Below are 23,801 nucleotides of genomic sequence, written 5' to 3' on the forward strand. Positions count from 1 at the left end.
AAGCTGCCAGTGAGCTGAGTGAGGGCAGCTGGAAGCCAGACTGGAGACTGCTCTGAGAAGGGGGAGGCAGGAGAGACGAGAGCTCACATTCTTGTTCCCTCCTCCTTCTGGCCTGCAAGCTGGGTGTCGTGCCCCCATTTCACAGATGAGAAACTGATTCAGACCGGGGTAGTCCCAGCCGAGACCACACAGTCAGAGCCAGGATTGCAACGTGGCATGTCCTCTGGCTCCCCATCACTCGATCACGGCGCCACAAGCAGCCTTGTGTCTTCTGCTTGGCCGCTGACTAATTCATCCACCCACCCAGCCTGGATAACTTCTTGGCAGAGCATTATTCTGAGATGGTCCAAGGAGAGGGAAGACAGCGAGAGACGGTGACAATCTGTGGAAAGCAAGCCCACACCATCCAAAACCTGAAAAACAGCTTCTAATAATAGTTTTGAGTCAGCCAACCCCCTGACTCAGCCTGGTAGGTCTTATTCTTTTCCGTCTCCAGTTTCGGGCAGGTCATTCCAACTCAAGTGACCACTCAGCTGTGTCTAGCCAGTGTTAGGTAACCTGGGACATGACTATCGCTTAAGATTGAACTGTGTGGGGAAACGGGGGTACTTTGGGTTGCTGGGAAGGCCCGTCGATGCCCACAACCATCCTCAGGCCAAAAGCTGGGGTGTTTATCTCCCACTTTGGTACATCTTCCACTGATTGTCCCTGGAGACGCAGAACAGTGTCAGATCATGTCACCAAATTCAGGCACCTAGATTAGCAGCCTGTCCTCAGAGAGTGCTGACAGCTGAAATGGGAATGGTGTCGAAGAGCATTGTCCAACTTCCTCCCGTTTCAGATAAGAAAACAGGCCAAGAGAGAAGTCCCCCACGGAGGCATGAGACCAGTGAAGAGCAGAACCAGGACAGGGCCCCAGGCCTTCTGAAGCCCACCTTAGTGCCTCTCCAATGGAAACGCAGTGACAGTTCTTGGGAAAACTGATCACGGGAATATGGTTTGAGAAATAATCCCCTCCCGCATATCAAAACAGTTCCTGTTTCATTACAGTGTTGGAAGTCCTTTATTCCCTACTTCTTTTCTCCATCCACTGATGCAGTCACTTTGAACTGTTTGATGTGTTTACCACCGAATGTGAATGCTGCTTCTGGCTGTAGAGCAAAGTTGCAATGAAAATGTTGCTGGAAGCTTTTTCACAGATCGAACCACGCAGTGTGTATAGCTGCTGAGCCAAACATCAGAAAGGGCGGGAGACAAGGGATCTTTTATCCTGACTTGCAGCTTTAACACTGTGAGAAAAATGTTCACAATAGAATAAAATTTGATTCGTGGACTAGACAAGTACAGGTGTGGATCACAGCTTTACCCTGAACCAGCTGCATAAACTCAGGCAAGTTACTTCTTCATGCCTCTGTTTCCTCATCCATAAAATGGGACCAGCCGTAGTACCTACCTCATCAGTACTACATGCCTAGCACATGATGAGCACCTAATAAGTTGCAGCTGGTTATTAATAGTATTGGAGGGACTTCCCGGTGGTCCAGCAGTGAAGACGGCACTCCCGATGCAGGGGTCTGGATTCCATCCCTAGTCAGGGAACTAGATTTCACGTTTCAACTAAGATTCGGCGTAACCAAATTTTAAAAAAACAGTATTGGAAGCAGCCCCCTTAACGTGGAGGACAGACTGAGGTCCCTGCTGCCGGCAGTTCAGCATCACTTGGTGCTTTTGTGTCCAGGTGCACGTACTGTGGGTATACAGTAGTCCCCCCAACCCCCGCCTTGGTTTCACTTTCCATGGTTTCAGTTCCCTACAGTCAACTCCCCTCCAACAGCATTAAATGGAAAATCCTGGAAATAATTTGCAGATTTTGAGCTGTGAACTCACTCTAAGTGGCACAGAGAAGTCTCTTGCCCGCCAACCCTTCATCCAGTGTAGACGACCCTCCCGTTAGTATAGGAAACAGCAGTATGGACAGGGTTCAGTACTATCCATGGTCTCGGGCATCCACTGAGGGTCTTAGAACGGATCCCCCTCGGATAGGTGTGTGGTGCAGTTAGGCTGTGCCCTGCCAGACTGTCAGGATGGGGTCACATGAGAAGAGCGGTGGCCCAGGAGGCGGGAGGCAGGGCCTGGTCCTTGCCAGATCACCACCTCTCTGTAAGACCTTGACCATTAGCTTCCCAACTCCGAGGCTCCCTTTCTTCAATGACCTGGAAAACGACCAGATCAGTGGATCCCAATCTCAGCTTCATCATGAAGCCTTTTTTTGGCTCACTTTTTTTTTTTCTTCTGTGGGTCTTATATTTTTTTAAAAAAAAATTTTATTAAGAAAAATTGATTTATATTTTTAAATCAAAATAGAAAACTGCTGATCAGCTTAAGTAACAAAAGACAAGGCAACCACCTAAAAAGATATAATTTCAGCCAAAAGGGAGAAAATTCCTTTTTTATTTTTTGGCCCCACCATGTAGCTTATCGAATCTTAGCTCCCCAATGAGGGATCGGACCAGGGTCCTTGGCAATAAAACCTTGAGTCCTATCCACTGAACTGCCAGGGAATTCCTGGGGGGAATAATCATAAAAATTACTTTTATAATTTTTTGAGTTTTTTTTTAATATGCAAAAACACAGGCCACCATGTGGTACATGCCCAGGGGCCTAGGTTTCAAAATGTCTGGGTTTAGTAATATCTGATCTCCTTTCTGGCTCTGAAATTCAATAATTCTATATTCTGGGACACAATTTGGCTGTTTTCAGTGATTATAGAACTTCACTTTAGAACATAATTTTGGCTTCACCCATGATTTTTTTTGACGCCAACATGCAGCCCCTCGTTATGGCCTTGTTCTCAGAGGAAAATTCAACCTGCTTGAAAGGTGCAGGTAAGTGTTTGTGGTGAGAGCAGGAATGACAGGCTTGACTGCAGGTGCCTCCTGGCCCCAGAGAGCTCCAGGGAAAAGGCCCCTGGAGGCTGGGCGGCTTGCGGTGGGCCCTGGGGCCTGAGCCTGTGCTCCGTCCGCTGGGGCCCTTCACCCATGGAAGTGCCACCCTGTCCCACAGAACTCTCGGATCCCCCTAGAGCTGTACTCACAGAGGAGTGCTCTCCCCCGGTCCTCTCCACAAGATAGAATGGATGCAGCTTGTGTTCACTCAAGAGAGCACTTGATAATCCTGGCCTCCATTTCTTAAGGAATTAAGTCCACTTTCATCATGAATATTTTCAAACAGAAAACATGTAAAAGAATAATGTAACAATCCCTACCACCTAGATTTAATGATCATTAACATTTTGCCCTGCTTGTTTCATCTGTTTATAGTAAATCCCTACGTATAATCTGTAACTTACAAGGATTTAGAAGCACTATGTCAGCTAACACTGAGCAAACTAAAAATAACTCTTCCATATCACTGCATATCTAACCTATGTTTAGATTTTATCTGTGCAAAATTAGTCTTTTTACAATTGATGTGTTCAAAGGTCTGAACCAGTCACGGTCCTCCTGTTCCCTTCGTGCGTTCGTTGTTAGGTCTTTTCTGAACGGTCTCTGCCACCCACCCCTGTCATTTCCATGTCAGGAAGTTGCTAGAGAAACCAGGGTCATCTGTCCTGTCGAATGTCCCTCCTTCCTCGGGGCAGGTGTCTTCCTTACTCCTGTGTTGTCTGCACGTCCTCTAAACTAGTAATTAAATCAAGACGTTTGATCCAGTCCAGGTTCGCTGTTTCAGGAAGAACCCTTCACTGGCATCATTGTGGATTCCTTGTTGCATCATATCCCATAATCCATGCTGTTTACTGAGTGCTTATTGTGTGGCAGGCCTTGTGAGACTTTACAAACATAATATGCTTTGGGGGAGTAATTTAGTTTTTGCTTCACAACAGTAAACTGAATCCAGCTAGGCCTGGAAGGAGACAAGAGGTACTTGGAATTCAAAGAATTACAGTGAGAGCACAGACATAGCAGGATTTGAGAGCTGGGAGGAGGTCTCTGCAGGGACAAGAGGAACCATGGAGATAAGATAAAACACAAAATCAGATTGCTCATAATGGGAATTCCCTGGTGAGCCAGTGGTTAAGACTCCATGCTTCCAGCGTAAGAGATGCAGGTTCAATCCCTGGTTGGGGAACTAAGATCTCACATGCTGGGTGGCATGGCCCAGAAAATACTACCAAAAAAAAAAAAAATCCGAATGGCCGAGAGTCTTCTTGCTGGTCTTGCCGTCCCTGGCTCCAAGTGCTCATGGCCTCCACAGTATCCATGCCGTCTCTCTCCTGAGCAAAGAACCCAGTCTGGCCATCCAACCCATCGTTCTTAACTGTGCTGACAAGCAGCTGAACCATTTGGGTTGGGTCCAGCGTTTGCCAAGGACCAGACGTCTGGACATGCTCAAAGTGAAGTTCTCGTCAGAAAAGCTCTCCCCGCTAAATAGACGGAGCCATGGGGACTATCGCAGCTTGTAAATTCATCATCCTGGTTCATAAATCCAGGAATGAGCCTGGGAAAGCAGGAATCCTTATAACCAAATCTCATGCTTTCTCCTTGGGAACATCGTCTGAAAACAGCTCCAGGAAGACATGGCCAAGCCTGGCCCCTGCACAGCTGTGCACGAGCGTGCCATGGACTCGGCAAGGCGGCAGCTCTGAGGAAGAGCCTGTGGAGAGGCCAGTGTGACCTTAAGCTTCTCAACAACAGCCTTGTGAAGTGAATGCGGTTGTATTTCTGGTTTTACAGGTACAGAGCCCCAGGACCAGCCTCCCAAGCCAGCACTCTACTGCGTGCTGCGGTACTTGGCTGTCAGGACGGGGGTTTCTGGCAGTGAGGGAACAGGCAGGGCAGTCAGCAGGCCCTGCGCTCGGCCAGAACTCTCGGGAGAAGGGGGCCGCTGTTATGCGTTCTGTCCTTCTGGCCAACAGCCTCTCCTCCCGCTCAGGTTGACTCAGTACTGGCCCAGGCTGCTGCTCAGCAGAAGGAAGAGTGCCTGCCTTCGAGCAGGCAGGATGAGGGCTTTCCTGGTAGTCCAGGGGTTAAGACTCTGCGCTTCCACTACAGGGTACACAGGTTTGATCCCAGGTCTGGGAAGTTCCGTATGGCCACAGTAAGGGGGCGGGGGCTCCCCCTTCAAAAAAGAAAAATCAGCAAGGATGAAACTACATCTCTCTTCAGCTCTACCCCCTTCCTTACTCATATGGAGTTTTTAAAGAAATTAATGGGGTGAGAGCTTTTCACCATTAAGAAGAAAAAAAAAAGTGGTGTAGGCTCAACATCATTAGTCAACAGGGAATACAGGTTAAAACCACAACGAGACACGGAAACATCCCTCAGAATGGTCGCTGTGAAGTGGATGGATGAGCTGGTGTGAATAGGAGCTGCTGCAAGTCTTCAAACATTGCCGGTGGGAGTGTAAACCAGTACAACCACTTGGGACGACTATTTGTCAAAGTGTCTTAGTCAAAACAAAGGCCTGCCTTGGGACCCACTCCTGGATCATCTGTATGCAACAGAAATCGGTGCTACACCAGGAGACCTGTCCACGAATATCCACAGCAGTACCATTCATTATAGCCCCCGGTGGAGGCCTAATTCTGGCTCCTCTGTCCTTGAGATTCTCCAGGCAAGAATGCTGGAGTGGGTGGCTGTTTCCTTCTCCAGCAGATTTTGCCAACCCAAGGATCGAACCCGAGTCTCTTATGTGTCCTGCATTGTCAGGTGGGTTGTTTACCACTAGCACCCCCCAAGAAGCCCACCAACAGGTGAATGTGTAAATGAAATTACAATATTCATGCAGTGGTATATTACGCAGCTTTAAAGGGACCAGATGGCTGATATATGCAGCAGGGATGAACCTCAGAGACGTGCCGAGCGAGAGAAGCCAGACAAACAGGTGTATGCTGGTGGTTTCCATTTATATGAAGCGCAAAAGTAGGAACACTGATCTAGGTAATAATGATGGTGGTTGAGTAGTGATTATCTCAGGAATGACTCAAAGGAGTCTCTTGGGGGCTGGAAACGTCCTCTTCTTGAGTTGGTGGTAGTTACATGGATGTGAAAAGAAATGCGAAAAAGCTCAATGGCCGTCTGGGGAGGCCTTACAAATAGCTGTGAAAAGGAGAGAGGTGAAAAGCAAAGGAGAAAAGGACAGATATAAGCATCTGAATGCAGAGTTCCAAAGAATAGCAAGAAGAGATAAGAAAGCCTTCTTCAGCGATCAATGCAAAGAAATAGAGGAAAACAACAGAACGGGAAAGACTAGAGATCTCTTCAAGAAAATTAGAGATACCAAGGGAACATTTCATGCAAAGATGGGCTTGATAAAGGAGAGAAATGGTTTGGACCTAACAGAAGCAGAAGATATTAAGAAGAGGTGGCAAGAATACACGGAAGAACTGTACAAAAAAGATCTTCACGACCCAGATAATCATGATGATGTGATCACTAATCTAGAGCCAGACATCCTGGAATGTGAAGTCAAGTGGGCCTTAGAAAGCATCACTACGAACAAAGCTAGTGGAGGTGATGGAATTCCAGTGGAGCTGTTTCAAATCCTGAAAGATGATGCTGTGAAAGTGCTGCACTCAATATGCCAGCAAATTTGGAAAACTCAGCAGTGGCCACAGGACTGGAAAAGGTCAGTTTTCATTCCAATCCCAAAGAAAGGCAATGCCAAAGAATGTTCAAACTACTGCACAATTACACTCATCTCACATGCTAGTAAAGTAATGCTCAAAATTCTCCAAGCCAGGCTTCAGCAATACGTGAACCGTGAACTCCCTGATGTTCAAGCTGGTTTTAGAAAAGGCAGAGGAACCAGAGATCAAATTGCCAACATTCGCTGGATCATGGAAAAAGCAAGAGAGTTCCAGAAAAACATCTATTTCTGCTTTATTGACTATGCCAAAGCCTTTGACGGTGTGGATCACAAGAAACTGTGGAAAATTCTGAAAGAGATGGGAATACCAGACCACCTGACCTGCCTCTGGAGAAATCTGTATGCAGGTCAGGAAGCAACAGTTAGAACTGGACATGGAACAACAGACTGGTTCCACATAGGAAAAGGAGTACGTCAAGGCTGTATATTGTCACCCTGCTTATTTCACTTATATGCAGAGTACATCATGAGAAACGCTGGACTGGAAGAAACACAAGCTGGAATCAAGATTGCCGGGAGAAATATCAATCACCTCAGATATGCAGATGACACCACCCTTATGGCAGAAAGTGAAGAGGAGCTAAAAAGCCTCTTGATGAAAGTGAAAGAGGAGAGCGAAAAAGTTGGCTTAAAGCTCAACTTTCAGAAAACGAAGATCATGGCATCCAGTCCCATCACTTCATGGGAAATAGATGGGGAAACAGTAGAAACAGTGTCAGACTTTATTTTTTTGGGCTCCAAAATCACTGCAGATGGTGACTGCAGCCATGAAATTAAAAGACGCTTACTCCTTGGAAGGAAAGCTATCATCAACCTTCAAAAGCAGAGACGTTACTTTGCTGACTAAGGTCCGTCTAGTCAGGGCTATGGTTTTTCCAGTGGTCATGTATGGATGTGAGAGTTGGACTGTGAAGAAGGCTGAGCGCCAAAGAACTGATGCATTTGAACTGTGGTGTTGGAGAAGACTCTTGAGAGTCCCTTGAACTGCAAGGAGATCCAACCAGTCCATTCTGAAGGAGATCAGCCCTGGGATTTCTTTGGAAGGAATGATGCTAAAGCTGAAGCTCCAGTCCTTTGGCCACCTCATGCGAAGAGTTGACTCATTGGAAAAGACTCTGATGCTGGGAGGGATTGTGAGCAGGAGAAGGGGACGACAGAGGATGAGATGGCTGGATGGCATCATGGACTCGATGGACGTGAGTCTGAGTGAACTCCGGGAGGTGGTGATGGACAGGGAAGCCAGGCGTGCTGCGACTCATGGGGTCGCAAAAAGTCAGACACGAATGAGTGCTGAACTGAACTGAACTGAACATGGATGTGTGTATAGTAACAGTTTGAGTGAAACACTGAGTTGTTTCAACATTGTTGTATACAAGCTAAAGCTCAGTTTTTAAAATACATAGAAAAACAGGAGTGAGTGTAAGTATGATGTAAATATATATACATATACAGTGGAAGCAGGCCACCCAGGAGTTGAGCTGACCCCTAGGAGCCCTGGTCCCTGGCTCCCTGGCACCCCTCGTCCCCTGCGCTGCCCTGGGCCTCTCCCTGCGATCTTCCCACACTGGACATGACCCCAGTGCAGACCGCAAACGGCCAGGCCCGGAGGACAGCGAGGCAGAACCCGAGCGCCCCATGCTCCTGCTCTTTGGCCCTCTGTCCCAGTTTGACCCAGGACTAATATTTACCCTTCATACTGCAATCAGGGAGTGGGGGAGGCCTGGTCCCGGGGCAGACAGGCGGCGGGAGAGGGAGAGGGAGAGGGAGGGCCCAGCCCCGGAGGCCGGCAGGCGTGGGGGTCTGAGCTGCTCCTGCGGGCCGCCGGTCCTGGGCGACCTGGGAACGAAGACAGACCGGAGGCCTGGGAGGCCCAGGGCCCGGCTCCTCCTCCCGGCTACACACAACACGCCTCCCGGGCTCCCAGGCAGGGAAGGGACTTGGGACCCCGGCTCCCAGCTGGCCACATCCTGCCCTCCATTTCCTTGCGTGTGGACGGTGGACTCCACAGCCCCCCCGCGGGCTTTCCTGCACACAGCTGCTGCTCACTAAGCCCCTCCTAAGTTCAGAATCTCCTTCAGTCTCTACAGCAAGACACTCTCCCCACCGCCCAGAGGAGGAGACAGGCTCACAGAGGTCAAAGCGACCATCACCGTGCGTTAGGGTGGGAAGGAGCCTGCAGGAGAACCCTGTGACCCCACTGACCCCAGAGAGGGAGAGGCTGGACGGTGGCAGCACCTCTGGGCTCCGCTCTGGGGCTTCCTCCCGGCTGGCGGGGGTGGGCTCTCCAGCTGCGTGTCCCTATGGCCCTGAACTGCCGACCTCCGCCTCCCGGCTGATTTCTTCACGTTGGTTCAACATTAACCCGGTGGGGTCAGGACCAGCCCGCAGAGAAGTGCCGGGAGTGGACACACCATGGCGCGCGTCCGAGGCCCGCGGCTGCCCAGCTGCCTGGCCCTGGCTGCCCTGTTCAGCCTCGCGCACAGCCAGCATGGTAAGGGGGGCACTGGAAGCTGCGATAGGCTGGCAGACCAGGGTGTGGGTCTGTGGGCTGGGGTCTCCACTGAGAGAAACAGGGCTGGTCCCCAGATCCGAACCGTGTCCAGCTCAGGGAAGGGGCCAGGCGCTCCAGGCCAGACAGACAGTGGCCGCTGCTCTCAGGCAATATGGAAGGTGGGCTGGGGGTGACCCGTGGAAGGAGGGGGCTAGTGGGCTGCCATTAGCAGCCTTCTGGGGCCTGCCGCCATCCCAGAGGCCCCCTCCCTCCGTTTCGGAAGGCAGCAGGGCTTGCTTCCTGCCCCCGCGGCGGCCGCCGTCCCACCCTCCTCCCCCCTGCAGTGTTCCTGGCCCATCAGCAAGCATCCTCGCTGCTCCAGCGGGCCCGCCGTGCCAACAAGGGCTTCCTGGAGGAGTTGCGGAAGGGCAACCTGGAGCGAGAGTGCCTGGAGGAGCCGTGCAGCCGCGAGGAGGCCTTCGAGGCCCTGGAGTCCCCCAGTGCCACGGTGAGGCCCCGGTGAGGCAGGCCCGGCTCCCCCAAGAGGTCCTGGGTGCAGGAGCACAGAGCAGGGGCCCGAGGCACTCGGCAGCTCTCTGTTGATCGCGTCGTGTTTCACTGGGCCACCGGGATGAGCAGCTCAGTCTCTCTGGGAGTGCCCAGCGCCTTGGCTCTGTCAAGGCCCCAGGGTCCTGCGAGGCTCCGGGGCTTCGAGGGAAGGGGGGCTCCTCGGTCTTCAGCCGTCTGTCTGCGTTGGGGTCTCTGGAGCGGCTGGCGCTGGCCGCGTGTCTCAGCTTTAGGTCTGCTGTGACTTCCGTGCCCTCGGGTGCTGAGGTTCCCGTCAGGCCTGGGGCTCAGTGTCCCGGGAGCCCCGAGCTGCCTTCCGTTCCCGGGGGATCCTCCTGGGCCCCTCCTCGCCAGTTTACTCCACCCACAGAAATCCCTTTCCATCTTGGCTGACCTGGGAGGGTGGAGGGGTACAGGCAGCTCCCCTCACGTCCCCAGGGGGTAACCAGAGTAAGGGAAAGAGGAGCACATAGGGAGAAGACAAAGTTGACTCTAAAAGGCAAAAGGGACCCTGCCACAGCCTCATACTCAGCCTTGTTTTTCAGGAGGTGTTCTGGGCCAAGTACACAGGTGAGCACGCGGAAGACGTTGCTCTGGGAGAGGAGTCCTGGGGACCCCAGCTACAGAGTGCTCCGCCCCAGAGAGCCTTCTGGTCCACCCAGCCGCCCGTCCCTGCTCCCCTGCCCCGTTCCTTCCTTCCTTCCATCGCCTGCCCGCTCCTCTATTTCTGAGCGCTGTCCCACCCTTTACTTGCCCCGTCCCCACCTCAATCTCAGTGGTGTCTCTGGGTCTTTTCTAGCTTGTGAGTCAGCGAGAAATCCTCGAGAAAAGCTCAATGAATGTCTGGAAGGTGAGGAACTGACATGGGGGTGGGGAGACCCCCGTGTGCAGAGTAGGGGTGGGGTAGGAGTCGAGGCCAGGGGGTGGGGGGCAGTGGCCTCTGGCAGCTGACATAGCCTTTCTGTTCCTGAGGTCAAGGATGCGTCTTTGCCCCTGGCTGTATGCCTGGTAATCATCCCTACGATGATTCATTGTGGAGGAGGAAATGAATGAATTAATGAATTAATGCTAAGGCCTCATTCTCAGCCAAGCCCCTGCCCATGCCAATCAGTCTTCCCCGTGTCCCCAAGGCAGAGCTTCGATAACGTCACATTCGTTCTCCAACACCGCCCCTGTTGTCCCCAGAATAAAGCACAGGCTTCTTAGACTGGTGAACTTGGTGGGTTCTGAACTTAACATTCCCTTCTAGCCTTCTCTCGCATCGCACCAACCCTGAACCCAGAGCCCCCGCTTCCTGAAAGCAGGCATTTCTCTAAACAGGCCACGCTATGTCAGATCCTGGCCCCTGTTAGCATGATTATCTCCCCGTGGAGAGTCCTCACCGCTGAACCACCCCACCCCGCCCCGTCCTTCAAAAACTGGTGCAAACGCACCACCCTGCCGGGCCTTCCGGGCACCGCATCCCGAATACACCGTTAGTATGGCAGTAGGCCCCGCAGCGTGGCTTTAACCACTGGCCATGCTTTCACCAGTTAAGTAATTTATCCGGTAGACCTCTCACTAAACCTCTGCAATCTGTCAGGCTCTATGGTCAAGTGCTGGGAATTTTAAGAGAATGAGGGAGCTCATAGTTTCATAGGAAAGCAAAAAGACAAGACATCAAATTAGTTGATGGAAAAGTTCTGTTCCAGGTGCCCAGAGAATTCCAGGAGTAGCTGGCAGAATCAAGGACCACTCCCCAGGAGTATTACTTGTATGTGTGGGATGCCCTGATGAGTGAACAGGCAAGCATTCCAAGGCCAAGGCAAGAGCGTGTGCAAAGGCCCCTAGGCTTGAGGACTGAGATAACAGGACAGGCAGACCAGGGCCGGATTTAAGGACCTTGTTCACGCTTTCATTCTGTTGCGGGGAGCCGCTGGATATGAGCTCCGTGCGGGCAGGGACCTACCGTGGCTCTGATCGCCTTATTCGTCGCTGTGTCCTTGGTCCCGAGTACAGCGCCTGGCACATGGCTGTCACACAGGGGGCGCTCAGTGAGTGTTGGGTGCCTGCTGTTGAATGGGTTGTAGACCTTCTGGGTACAAAGGAAGTGCTGAGTAAAGGCAGGTTAAGGGTCATGGAGCAGAAGTAGCTTGGAGGGGATGGACCAACAGAGCTTTATGAGGAGAGAAGGGCGGGTGGACAAGTCCTCAGCGTCAGATACCTGGACTGGGGTCTCTGCAGGCAACTGTGCTGAAGGTGTGGGGATGAACTACCGAGGGAACATGAGCGTCACCCGGTCAGGCATCGAGTGCCAGCTGTGGAGGAGTCGCTACCCACATAAGCCAGAGTGAGTGACGGGCAGGCCTGTCTGCTGAGACGCTGGGGGTGAGGAGACACTGGGGGTGGTGGGGGGAGGCTTCTCGCTGAGCGTCTTTCTATTCCAGAATCAACTTTACCACCCACCCGGGGGCCGACCTGCGGGAGAATTTTTGCCGCAACCCGGATGGCAGCATTACTGGGCCCTGGTGCTACACCACATCCCCTACTCTACGGAGAGAAGCGTGCAGCGTCCCCGTGTGCGGTGAGCGTGGGCGGTCAGTGGCCCATGGGTCTGCGCGGGCTGGCAGCACAGGACAGGAATCGAGATGCCAGTGCCCTCTGACCGGGGTTAGTTACCGACACTTCCCAGTTAGTGACGTCAGGAGGCCAGAGCAAGTCCACTTCCAGCCTGGTCCTCTCCCTCCACTTGCTTCCAGGAAGTGGCTCATTCTAAACATGCTTTCCTTCCTGCTCGGGGCCTTCTCTCCAGGAAGCCCTTCCTAACCATCTCAGTCCACAAGCCCTTTTTTGAGCGCCAACAGCAAGCCTCGTACAGCAGGCCCTGCATGATTCTCATTATTAATTCCCATCACGTGGCAGCTAGCTATAGTCACAATAGTGCTGCAGAGCCCACAAAATGACCAACAAACCCCCAAAGCTCGGGGGCAGACACCAGTAAGCATTTTTTTTTATGTGTCTGGGGGTCGGCTGGGGTGGCTCTGCTCCTTGCAGCCACAGTCTGTGGGGTCCAGATGTAGGCTGGGCTTGGCGGGGGGGCCCCGATTCAAACAGTGGGTCCAGCCGAGCTCGGCTGCTCAGGTGGGTGGGTCCAGGTCCACTCTTCCATGGTGAGGGAGGCAGAAAGGCTGCAGCTTCTTCCATGGGAATGGCAGAAATGCCAGTGAACAGAAGCACAGAAACTGGCAGAGTCAGTCCTGCCCACATGCCTTTGGCCAGAGCAAGTCAAGTGATCAAGGCCAAGGTCGAGAGGTGGAGGCTACACTTTGTTCATAAAATAACAGGACAGAGGGTGTAGATTCAGGCAGAGATAACGAATTAGTGCCAGTAACTCAATCTGCCAAACATGGATTGTCATCCTCAGTCGATCCAGCTCTCTTTCCTACTGGGCCTTTGTGAACACACAGAATCCCTTAGACTCCTGGCGGGCACTAGCAATCGAGTACAGATCGCGCGGGAGGTGAAACCTGGGCACTATCCCTGGCTAGTCACGCCCCAGACACTTGCGCCGGTATCTTTTGTTTAAATCTCAACAATCCTGCAAAAAAAAAAAAAACACCTCATTAGCGATCCCTTTCACAGGCAAACTGACTGCTCGGAGAGGTTAAGTGACTTGACATCATACAGGTCAAAGGTCATGGAGCAGAGCTTCCTGTCCTGTCTGGCTCCACTGTGGTCCAATGCTCTCTGTCCCCTCTCTCTCCTCACCCACCAGGCCAGGACCGAGTCACAGTGGAGGTGATCCCACGGTCGGGAGGCTCCACCACCAGTCAGTCGCCTGGACTGGAAATGTGCGTCCCGGACCGCGGCCGGGGGTACCAGGGGAGGCTGGCGGTGACCACACGTGGGTCCCCCTGCCTTGCCTGGAGCAGCGAGCAGGCCAAGGCCCTGAGCAAGGACCAGGACTTCAACCCGGCCGTGCCCCTGGTGGAGAACTTCTGCCGCAACCCAGACGGGGACGAGGAGGGCGCCTGGTGCTACGTGGCCGGCCAGCCTGGCGACTTTGAATATTGTGACCTGGACTACTGCGGTGAGAGGGCAGGGCCGGGGCCTGAGAGAGCACAGGGCCTGGCGGCCAGAGCGGGAGCAGAGCCTTCCCTGGCCTCAGGCTTCCCACGTGTGCAGAGGGCCTTCCTGAGCCAGGTAGGGGCGCGCCTAGCCCCTGCCCACAGCTGGGGCCAGTGAGGCCCGCCAGCTGGGTTCGCTAGCAACCCGGGTGCGCGCGCGCTTAACCGCCACGCCACACGGCCTCCCCGGGGTGGGGGCCCGGGGCGGTCCAGCGGCGGGTGCGGCGTGGCCCGGCCCAGCCGCAGCCCGTGTCTGGGTCCCTGCAGGGGAGCCGGTGGATGGAGACCTGGGAGACGGGCTGGGTGAGGACCCGGACGCGGCCATCGAGGGACGCACCTCTGAGGACCATTTCCAGCCCTTCTTCAACGAGAAGACCTTCGGCGCCGGGGAGGCCGGTAAGGCGCGGGCATCACGGCGTGCAGGCGGGGGCGCGGCGGCGCTCCGCCTCTCACCGGCCCGCTTGCCCCTTAGACTGTGGCCTGCGACCCTTGTTCGAGAAGAAGAAGCTGCAGGACAAAACGGAGGCGGAGCTTTTCGAGTCCTACATAGAGGGGCGCATCGTGGAGGGTCAGGACGCGGAGGTTGGCCTCGCGCCCTGGTGCGTGCTCCTCGCCTCCCCCGCGCCCTCTCCCCGCCCCCCACCCCGCGCCCCGGAGCCTTCTCCGATCACAGACTTAGGCTCCACTGGTTATCTAGCCCACACCAGCATCGCATCGAGTCCTCACTGGCACCTGTTTAGATTTGGGTTTGTTACTTCTCCAAATCAGATGGTGAAGCTGAGGCTCAGAGCACTTAAGGGACTCGTCTAAATGATGCTGTTAGTGAATGGGTTACATAGCAGGACTCAATTCCAGTTCTGACCCCAGAGCTCTGCTAAGCTGTGCCAACTCTGGCCTGGAAAAAGCTCAGTGCGGGGGGCGGGGGGGGGGGCGGGGGAAGGAGAGATGCAAAACGCAGGTGGCTGCCCTTTCGTGTCACGTGGCTGCCCTTTCGTGTCACGTGGCTGCCCTTTCGTGTCACGTGGATGCCTTGTCCCCAAGGGTGGCCAGGTCAAGCTGCGGTCTGGGCCCAGCAGTTAGCTCTGTCCAATTAGTTCTTAAACTTGGGACTTTCTGCTTGTTTTTGTTGTTCAGTCACTAGTCGTATCCAACTTTTTGCAACCCCATGGATTGCAGCACGCCAGGCTTCCCTGTCCTTCACTATCTACCAGAGTTTGCTCAAACTCATGGCCATTGAGTCGGTGACGCCATCCAACCATCTCATCCTCTGTCGTCCCCTTCTCCTCCTGCCTTCAATCTTTCCAGCATCAGGGTCTTTTCCAGTGAGTCAGCTCTTCGCATCAGGTGGCCAAAGGACCGCAGCATTGGCATCAGTCCTTCTAATGAATATTCAGAATTGATTTCCTTTAGATTGATGGGTTTGATTTCCTTGCTGTCCAGGGGACTCTCAAGAGTCTTCTCCAACACCACAGTGCAAAAGCATCAATTCCTCGGCGCTCTGCCTTCTTTATGGTTCAACTCTCACATCCATACATGACCACTGGAAAAACTGCAGCCTTGACTAGACGGACCTTTCTGCTTGTAGGGCTGGTGAATGGGGCAGCCCGCCACCCAACCCTGCCACCTGCTGATGCTTCCCGCTTCCCCCCTCAGGCAGGTGATGCTCTTTCGGAAGAGCCCCCAGGAGCTGCTGTGTGGGGCCAGCCTCATCAGTGACCGCTGGGTCCTCACGGCCGCCCACTGTCTCCTGTACCCGCCTTGGGACAAGAACTTCACTGAGGCCGACCTGCTGGTGCGCATCGGCAAGCACTCCCGCACCAGGTACGGGGGCCCTGGGTGTGCAGCCAACTGTGCGGGCCCTGTGGCTCTGAGACACCAGGGGTATGTCTGTGTACGTCTCTTGCGGTAGAAAACCCAGCAGTCCCTGCTATAAAGTCGACTTGCCCATGTCCTGACTAAAGCTTGGACCTGGGGACAGAGAAGCTAAGGCTTGGCAGAAAGCAGAGTCCTGGCCTGCCCTTGGCGCCCCTCCAGGCATCAGGACGCGGCCCAGGCGTGAGCCCTGCGTAGAGGCTGTTTGGGTCAGGGCTCGCAGCCTGTGTCCCTACTGCCTGGGCTGCTTGATCCTGAAGCCTTGGGGCAGCTTCAGGCCAAGGAGCAGCTGCCTGGGGGCCTGCCAAGGCGGAGCTGGCCTGCTTACCCTGACTTCTGGCCCCTGAGGGCAGGCAGTTTGCCTCCTTGAGGAACCTGCCGACCTCCCTGGGTGGCCTGCAGCTTCTCTTTTTTCTCTGCTGGGGTCTGCACAGGTATGAGCGGAAGGTTGAAAAGATCTCCATGCTGGACAAGATCTACATCCACCCCAGGTACAACTGGAAGGAGAATCTGGACCGGGACATCGCCCTGCTGAAGCTCAAGAGGCCCATCGAGTTCTCCGAATACATCCACCCTGTGTGCCTGCCCGACAAGGAGACAGCAGCCAAGTGGGGCAGCCAGGAGGGCAGCCGGGGGGCAGTGGAGGGGGCGGCTCGAGGCTGAGGGGGCCTGGGCTGGGTTCTGGGCCCGACTCTGACATCCTGTCACCTTGCCGAAGCTCATTCCCATTTCCAGGCCTCGGGCCTTCCTGCCACGGGGGTCTTAGGCTCGGGTCTCTAAGGGGTGGTGCTGGGGCCGGGACGCTCCTGGGTGGGTCTGTTCTCACTGGGTCCTTCTCCCTTCCCCAAAGGCTGCTCCGGGTTGGGTTCAAAGGGCGGGTGACGGGCTGGGGCAACCGGAGGGAGACGTGGACCACCAGCGTTGCCGAGGTGCAGCCCAGCGTCCTCCAGGTGGTCAACCTGCCTCTCGTGGAGCGGCCGGTGTGCAAGGACTCCACCCGGATCCGCATCACCGAGAACATGTTCTGTGCCGGCAAGTCCCCTGGGTGTGGCGGGGCTGGGGTGGGAGGGTGAGACCCGTTAACATCGCAGGCCTGTGTTCAAGTCCTGGCTTCGCTTTATTTGTTTGCATATTATACATTTTATTTAAACATAGTTGAGACACAATGTTAGTGTCAGGTGTACAGCATAGTGATTCAGTGTGTCGATAGCTTATACTCCATTTAAAGTTGTTACAAAATAATGGCTGTATTTCCCTGTGCTGTTCAGTATATCTTGGTTATTCAGTCTGTGTGCGGTGGTTTCTCTCTCTTAACCCCCAGCCCCGTCTTGCCCCTCCGCATCCCTCTTTCCCCACTGGTAATTCCTAGTTTGCTCTCTGTCAGTGAGTCTCTTTCTGTTTTGTTATATTCATCTGTTCTATTTTTCGGATTCCACAGATAAGTGATAACACAGTATTTATCCCTCTCAGTCTTTCTTATTTTGCTAAGCACACTACCCTCTAGGTCCATCCATGTTATGGCAGATGGCAGAATTTCATTCTTTTTTAAGGCTGAGTAATGCTGTCTGTCTTCTTCATCTGTTCGTTTATCGATGGATGCTTAGGGTTTTGCCTTGCAGTATTGCCCTTCCCGGATATTGTGGTTTTTTTGTTTGTTGTACAAATTGAAGGTTTGTGTCAAGTCTACGGGAGCCATTTTACCAACATCTGCTCACTTCGTGTTTCTGTGTCACATTTTAGTAATTCTTACAATGTGTCAAATGTTTTCATCATTATTATATTTGTTATGGTGATCTGTGATCAGATGTTGTTATTGTAATTGTTTTGGGGCATCATGAGCTGCACCCATATAGCCAGCAGACTGTGTTCTGACTGCCCCTCTTTCCTCGGGCCTCTATTCTCTGAGACACAACACTATAGCAATTAGGCCAGTTAATAACGCTACCATAGCCTCTAAGTGTTCAAGTGAAAGGAAGAGCTGTACCTGTCTCATCTTAAATCAAAAGCTAGAAATGATTAAGCTTAAGGAGCAAGGCATGTAAACCTAGGCCTCTGGTGTCAAACAGTTAGCCGAGCTACAAGTGCAAAGGAAAATTCTAAAGGGAAACTAAAGGTGCTATTCTAGAGACTTCCCTGGCGGTTCAGTGGTTAAGATTTTATGCTTCCACTGCAGGGGGCACAGGGTCAATCCCTGGTCAGGAGACTAAGATGCTGCATGCCGTGCAGTGTGAGCCTGTCCCCCCAAAGTGCTGCTGCTGCTGCTAAGTCACTTCACTTGTGTCCGACTCTGAGCGACCCCATAGACGGCAGCCCACCAGGCTCCCCCGTCCCTGGGATTCTCCAGGCAAGAACACTGGAGTGGGTTGCCATTTCCTTCTCCAATGCATGAAAGTGAAAAGTGAAAGTGAAGTTGCTCAGTTGTGTCCTACCCTCAGCAACCCCATGGACTGCAGCCTTCCAGGCTCCTCCATCCATGGGATTTTTCAGGCAAGAGTACTGGAGTGGGGTGCCATTGCCTTCTATAGTGAACATATAAATGATAAGAAAGCAAAACAGCCTGATTGGTGATATGAAGAACGTTTTAGTGGTCTGGACAGAATTAGCCCCAACATTCCCTTAAGCCAAAACTTAGAAGCTAGCAGAGATTGATCCATGAGGTTTAGGGAAAGAAGCTCTCTTCATAATATCCAAGTGCAATGTGAAGCAGCAAGTTATTCAGAGGATTCAGCTAAGATAATTCATGAAAATGACTATACTAAACCACTGATTTCCAGTGCAGACAAAACCACCTTATATTGGAAGAAGATGCCCTCTAGGACTTTCATAGTTAGAGAGGAGAAGTCAATGCCTGGTTTCAAAGCTTTAAAGGATAGACTGGCTCTCTTGTTAGGGGCTGATACAGCTGGTGACATAAAGTTCAAGCCAGTGTTCCTTTACTCTTAAGAAAATCCTAGGGCCCTTAAAGAGTTAGTCGCTCAGTCATGTCCAACTCTTTGTGACCCCATGGACTGTAGCCAGCCAGGCTCCTCTGTCCATGGAATTTTCCAGGCAGGAGTACTAGAATGGGTTGCCATTGCCTTCTTCAGAGGATCTTCCTGTCTTGGGGATCAAACCCAGGTCTTCTGCATTGCAGGCAGATTCTTTACCACTTGAGCCACCAGCCCTTCAGAATTATGTTAAATTTACTCTTCCTGTGTTCCCTAAATGGAACAGCAAAGCCTGATGACAGCGCATCTGTTTACAATATAGATTACTGTTTTAAGTCCATTGTTGACACCTGATGCTCAGAAAAAAAATATTCCTTTCAAAATATTCCTTCTCATTGACAATGCACCTGGTTACCCAAGAGCTCTGATGAAGACACACCACAAGACTCCACAAGATTAATGTTTCCATGCCTGCCAACACAATATCCAGTCTGCAGCCCGTGGGTCAAGAAGTGGTTTTGGCTTTCAAGTATTATGATTTTAAGAAATATATTTCATAAGGCTATAGCTGCCATAGATGGTAATTCCTCTGATGGATCTGGGCAAAGTAAATTGAAAAGCTTATGGAAAGGACTCACCATTCTAGATGCCATTAAGAACATTTGTGATTCATGGAAAGAGGTCAAAATGCATGGATGACTTTGAGGGGTTCACAACATCAGTGTAGGAAGTATTAATAGGTTGGTGCAAATGTAGTTGCGTTTTTTTTTTTTTTTTTGCGGTTTTGGATCATGAATTTTAAATCATTATAGCTAGGCTCAAACACATCTTTATTAATCAAAATTAGAACCATTATTAGCAACATGTTTTTGTCAGTGAGAAATAAGTTTGCTTATTCCTGTAGCATAAAAATCTGTGCTTCAGGATTCAGTGAACTCTCAGAAAGCATTTTCTGCCTCCTCCTGGTTGTGGAAGCGTCATTCCCTGCAAAAAGTTGTTGAGATGCTCGAAGGCCTGGTCGCTGGTTGGCGAGAGGTCAGGTGAATATGGCGGATGAGGCAAAACTTGAGCCCCGTTCGTTCAGCTTTTGAAGCGTGGGTTGCACAGTGTGCGGTCGAGTGTTGTCACGAGGGAGAATCGGGCCCTTTCTGCTGAGCAATGCCGGCCGCGGGCATTGCGGGTTTGGTGCATCTTGTCGAGGGGCTGAGCGTATGTCTCAGATGTAACGGTTTCTCTGGGATTCCGAAAGCTGTAGAGGGTCAGACGGGCAGCAGGCCGGCTAACAGTGACCAAGCCCTCTTTTGGTGCAAGTTGGCTTTGGGAAGCGCTTTGGAGCCTCTTCTTGGTTCAGCGACTGAGCTGGTTGTCACATAAAGTCCACTCAGCGAGCACATCACAATCCAGTCGAGAAACGGTTAGTTGTTTTTGTGTGGAATAAGAGAAGATGATGTTTTTGATTTGTGGTCAGCTCATGAGACACCCACTTATTGAGCTTTTCCACCTTTCCAATTTGCTTCAAATGCCAAACGACTGTTGAATGGTCGATATTGAGTTCTTCAGCATCTTCTTGTGTAGCTGTAAGAGGATCAGCTTTGATGATCCTCTCAATCGTTTAGTCAGCTTCCAATGGCCGGCCGCTACGCTCCTCATCTTCAAGACTCTCGTCTCCTCTGCAAAACTTCTTGAACCACCACTGCACTGTACGTCCGTTGGCAGTTCCTGATCCAGATGTGTTGTTGATGTTGTGAGTTGTTTCAAACAGTTTCATATAACTAGGAAGGGCTGCATTTTTGCTCTGGTCATTATCTTTGGTCTTTCCCCTTTTTGAAACGCCCTTAGTTTCTTCTAGTTTTTTAACTGTTGTGTGGATGGGGAAACAGTGGAGACAGTGACAGACTTTATTTTTTGGGCTCTAAAATCATTGCATATGGTGACTGCAGCCATGAAATTAGAAGATGATTGTGCCTTGGAACAAAAGCTACGACCAACCTAGACAGAATATTAAAAAGCAGAGACATTACTTTGCTGACAAAGGTCTGTCTGGTCAAAGCTGTGGTTTTTCCAGTAGTCATGTATGGATGTGAGAGTTGGACTATAAAGAAAGCTGAGTGCCAAAGAATTGATGCTTTTGAACTGTGGTGTTGGAGAAGACTCTTGAGAGTCCTTTGGACTGCAAGGAGATCCAACCAGTCCATCCTAAAGGAAATCAGTCCTGACTATTCATTGGAAGGACTGATGCTGAAGCTGAAACTCCAATACTTTGGCCACCTGATGTGAAGAACTGACTCACTGGAAAAGACCCTGATGCTGGGAAAGATTGAAGGTGGGAGGAGAAGGGGACGACAGAGGATGAGATGGTTGGATGGCATCACCAACTTGATGGATTTGAGTGTGAACAAGCTCTGGGAGTTGGTGGTAGACAGGGAAGCCTGGTGGGCTGCGGTCCGTGGGGTTGCAAAGAGTTGGACGTGACTGAGCGGCTGAACTGAAGCTGACACTGAACTGTTGTGTCGTCAATAGGAGGGAGTTACGGTCAGTGAGTGTACTTCTTTCTTTTCTCCTCTCATACTTTTCATTGTATTTTTTCTGCTTGTCGGAAGTTAATCAGCCCTTTCGTTGAAGCATCCATCTCCTAGTTGAATGAAGCTTGTACGCTAGCAGACTTTTCAAGAGGGTTTTATGGGTTAAGAATTTCCTGAGTTCTTGTATGTAACTAACTGGTTTTCTCTAGCCTTGATACCTCAAGTTCAGCAGCACTGGCTATAAAATCCATGGTTTAAGTTTTCCTCCCTTGAATTTGTTGTTACTTACTTTGAATGTTGTTTTCCAAGTCTGATGCCAAGTGTAATTCTTTTGCTCTTGCAAGGGAGTTGGTTTCTTCGCTTGGAGGCCTTGAAGGTATTTTCTTCATCTTTGAAGTCTCAGGTTTTTAGGCTAGGTCTCAGAGCTGAGTGTTTTAGATCAGCTTTGCCAGCTTCCAAGTGGGTCCTTTCAATATGCACATCTGACCTTTTATTTCTATGAAGTTTTCTTGGACTATATTGTACATATTAGTTCGGTCCCGTTGCTTCCTTTCTTCCCTTAGTCTGAGTTCCATTTCACCCACTTTCTGCTTTTAACTACTTACTGTTGTTTTGTCCATTTAATTTTTGAATTTCTGATTCGTTCTTTTTCACATGCCAAAATTTTGCTTGAGGATATCTTTTCTTGTTTTTGGCCCTATCGAGCGGCTTGGAGGACCTCAGTTTCCCAACCAGGGATTGAACCAGGGTCACAGCAGTGAAAGCCTGAAATCCTAACCACTAGGCCATCAGGGAATTCCCCGCTTGATATTTAATTCAGTCACAGTTTTCTTCTGTTTCATGTCTGTGTTTGGGAATTTTTGTTGGCTGAGCTATTTTTGTTCGTGTTTATTGTTGTCCTGTTGTATCTTTGTATAGATCTACTTGGTTTTCATCTATTCAGTTTGCAGATTTGGGGTTATTTACAAGATTCCTAACTCATATGCGTCTATTTCTTTGACCTAGAAGATATTTTCCGCTCCTCATCTCCACATAAGTTTTGATATTAAATGTATAGTTAGATACATTAGTAAATGTACATTAATTAATGTGTCTAACTAATGGGCTTCTCTGGTGGCTCAGATGGTAAAGAACCTGCAAACCTGCCTGCAAAGGGGGAGGCGTGGGTTTGATCCCTGGGTTGGGGAGGTTCCCTGGAGAAGGAAATGGCAACCCACTCCAGTATTCTTGTCTGGAGAATTCCACGGACAGAGGAGCCTGGTGGGCATCAGTCTGTGCATTTGCAAAGAGTTGGACACAGCGGAGCGACTAACACTTTTGCCTTTAGATACATTAAAGCAGCTTGAAGTCTGGGTGTTCTCTGGGTTACACTTATGTTGGCGGTGTAGCTTCTGTTGTTCTTTGAGTTCCTCTGCGTTGTTTGTGGAGGGTGCTTGGGGATGTTTGGATAAAGGCAACTGCCCTTTTTCTCAGCTGCCTGTCAGTCTGTGGGTTTTGTAAGTCACTCTGCCTGTTGGGTGGAGACTGGCTTGGAGGCAGCGAAAGGAGAGGCAGAGAAAGCAGCAGTTCGGGGAGAGAGTGGTGTGTGATGGGCCCGGGTGCAGAAGCGGTGAGAGGAGCTGGCCTGGGGCTGCGTGTTGAAGGCAGAGCTGACAAAACCTGCCTGGGCTGGATGTGTGGGCTGAGGCAATGCGCAGAGTCGGGGAGGGCTAGCAGTCGGGGGCACTCAGCCGCAGCATCTCTGGAGGGGAGAGTGGCTGAAGCGTGAGCTGCTCGCTCCCTGAGCACTGGGGTTCTCTTTCAAGGTTACAAGCCTGGGGAAGGCAAACGAGGGGACGCTTGTGAGGGCGACAGCGGGGGACCCTTCGTCATGAAGGTAAGCGTCTCCGAAGGCCCGGAGCTGGTGGGTAGATCCTTCTGGGTAGATGGGGAGGGACCCGAGGTTTCAGGAACAATCGCTTGACCCTCCCTTGGACTTGACTCTATTGGAACCCCCATGTTTCTTCCTCAGAGCCCCTCTAACAACCGCTGGTATCAAATGGGCATCGTCTCATGGGGTGAAGGCTGTGACAGGGATGGAAAATATGGCTTCTACACACACGTCTTCCGCCTGAAGAGGTGGATACAGAAGGTCATTGATCGGTTCGGAAGTTAGGGAGCCACCCACAATCCAGGCTCCTCTCACTGCAAAATCACAGAGGCCAATCCAGTGAAAGAATTATTTTTGTGGTTTGTTCCTAAAACTATCTTTCTCAATAAAAGAGACTCTATCAACGAGCCTCAGGACTCCCAGTGCTGTTCATGGGGCAGCTCAGAAGAGGCTGTCCCACCACTGGACAAGCGGCACGCGAAGGACCCGCCACCCCGAGAACAGGGCCAGGTGAGAGGGGAGATGGCAGCCTGGACTTAGGAGCACTTCAGATATTCCAGGCTTGGGGCGTTCATGGATTATTTCATGTAATCCTCATACAAGGTAGTAACTGAGCCTTGGAGAAGTACCTTGTCCAAGGCCACATGGCTACGCAGGGTCTAAGTCTGACTTGAAATATAAGAGATACTGAAGCCTGTGCCGGAGTGTGAAGAGCTTGTCCTGGGACGAGCCTGCAGAGAAGAGGCAGGAGGAGGGCAGGCTAGTGAGGGGTGAATAGTTACATCCATCTAACGTCAT

General features: G+C 51.5%; 1 protein-coding gene across 2 annotated transcripts; it reads left to right on the plus strand.

Annotated features, from left to right (window-relative positions):
- The first annotated feature begins 8,354 nt into the window (after positions 1-8,354).
- On the plus strand, positions 8,355-23,410 carry F2 (coagulation factor II, thrombin). Of its 2 annotated transcripts, none has more exons than XM_069555619.1 (14): positions 8,355-9,139; positions 9,484-9,647; positions 10,252-10,276; positions 10,506-10,556; positions 11,930-12,035; positions 12,133-12,269; positions 13,461-13,775; positions 14,080-14,208; positions 14,285-14,411; positions 15,466-15,633; positions 16,119-16,292; positions 16,535-16,716; positions 22,939-23,009; positions 23,145-23,410. In XM_069555619.1, exons 1-14 carry the CDS (start codon positions 9,061-9,063, stop codon positions 23,286-23,288), a joined length of 1,872 nt encoding a protein of 623 aa, XP_069411720.1. In that variant the 5' UTR covers positions 8,355-9,060; the 3' UTR covers positions 23,289-23,410. The 2 variants fall into 2 exon arrangements, with proteins under 2 accessions (XP_069411720.1, XP_069411719.1); XM_069555618.1 differs by having other exon boundaries at positions 8,910-9,139; positions 9,427-9,647.
- The last annotated feature ends 391 nt before the right edge of the window (positions 23,411-23,801 follow it).

Source organism: Ovis canadensis, chromosome 15, assembly GCF_042477335.2.
Source record: "Ovis canadensis isolate MfBH-ARS-UI-01 breed Bighorn chromosome 15, ARS-UI_OviCan_v2, whole genome shotgun sequence".
NCBI lineage: Eukaryota > Metazoa > Chordata > Mammalia > Artiodactyla > Bovidae > Ovis > Ovis canadensis.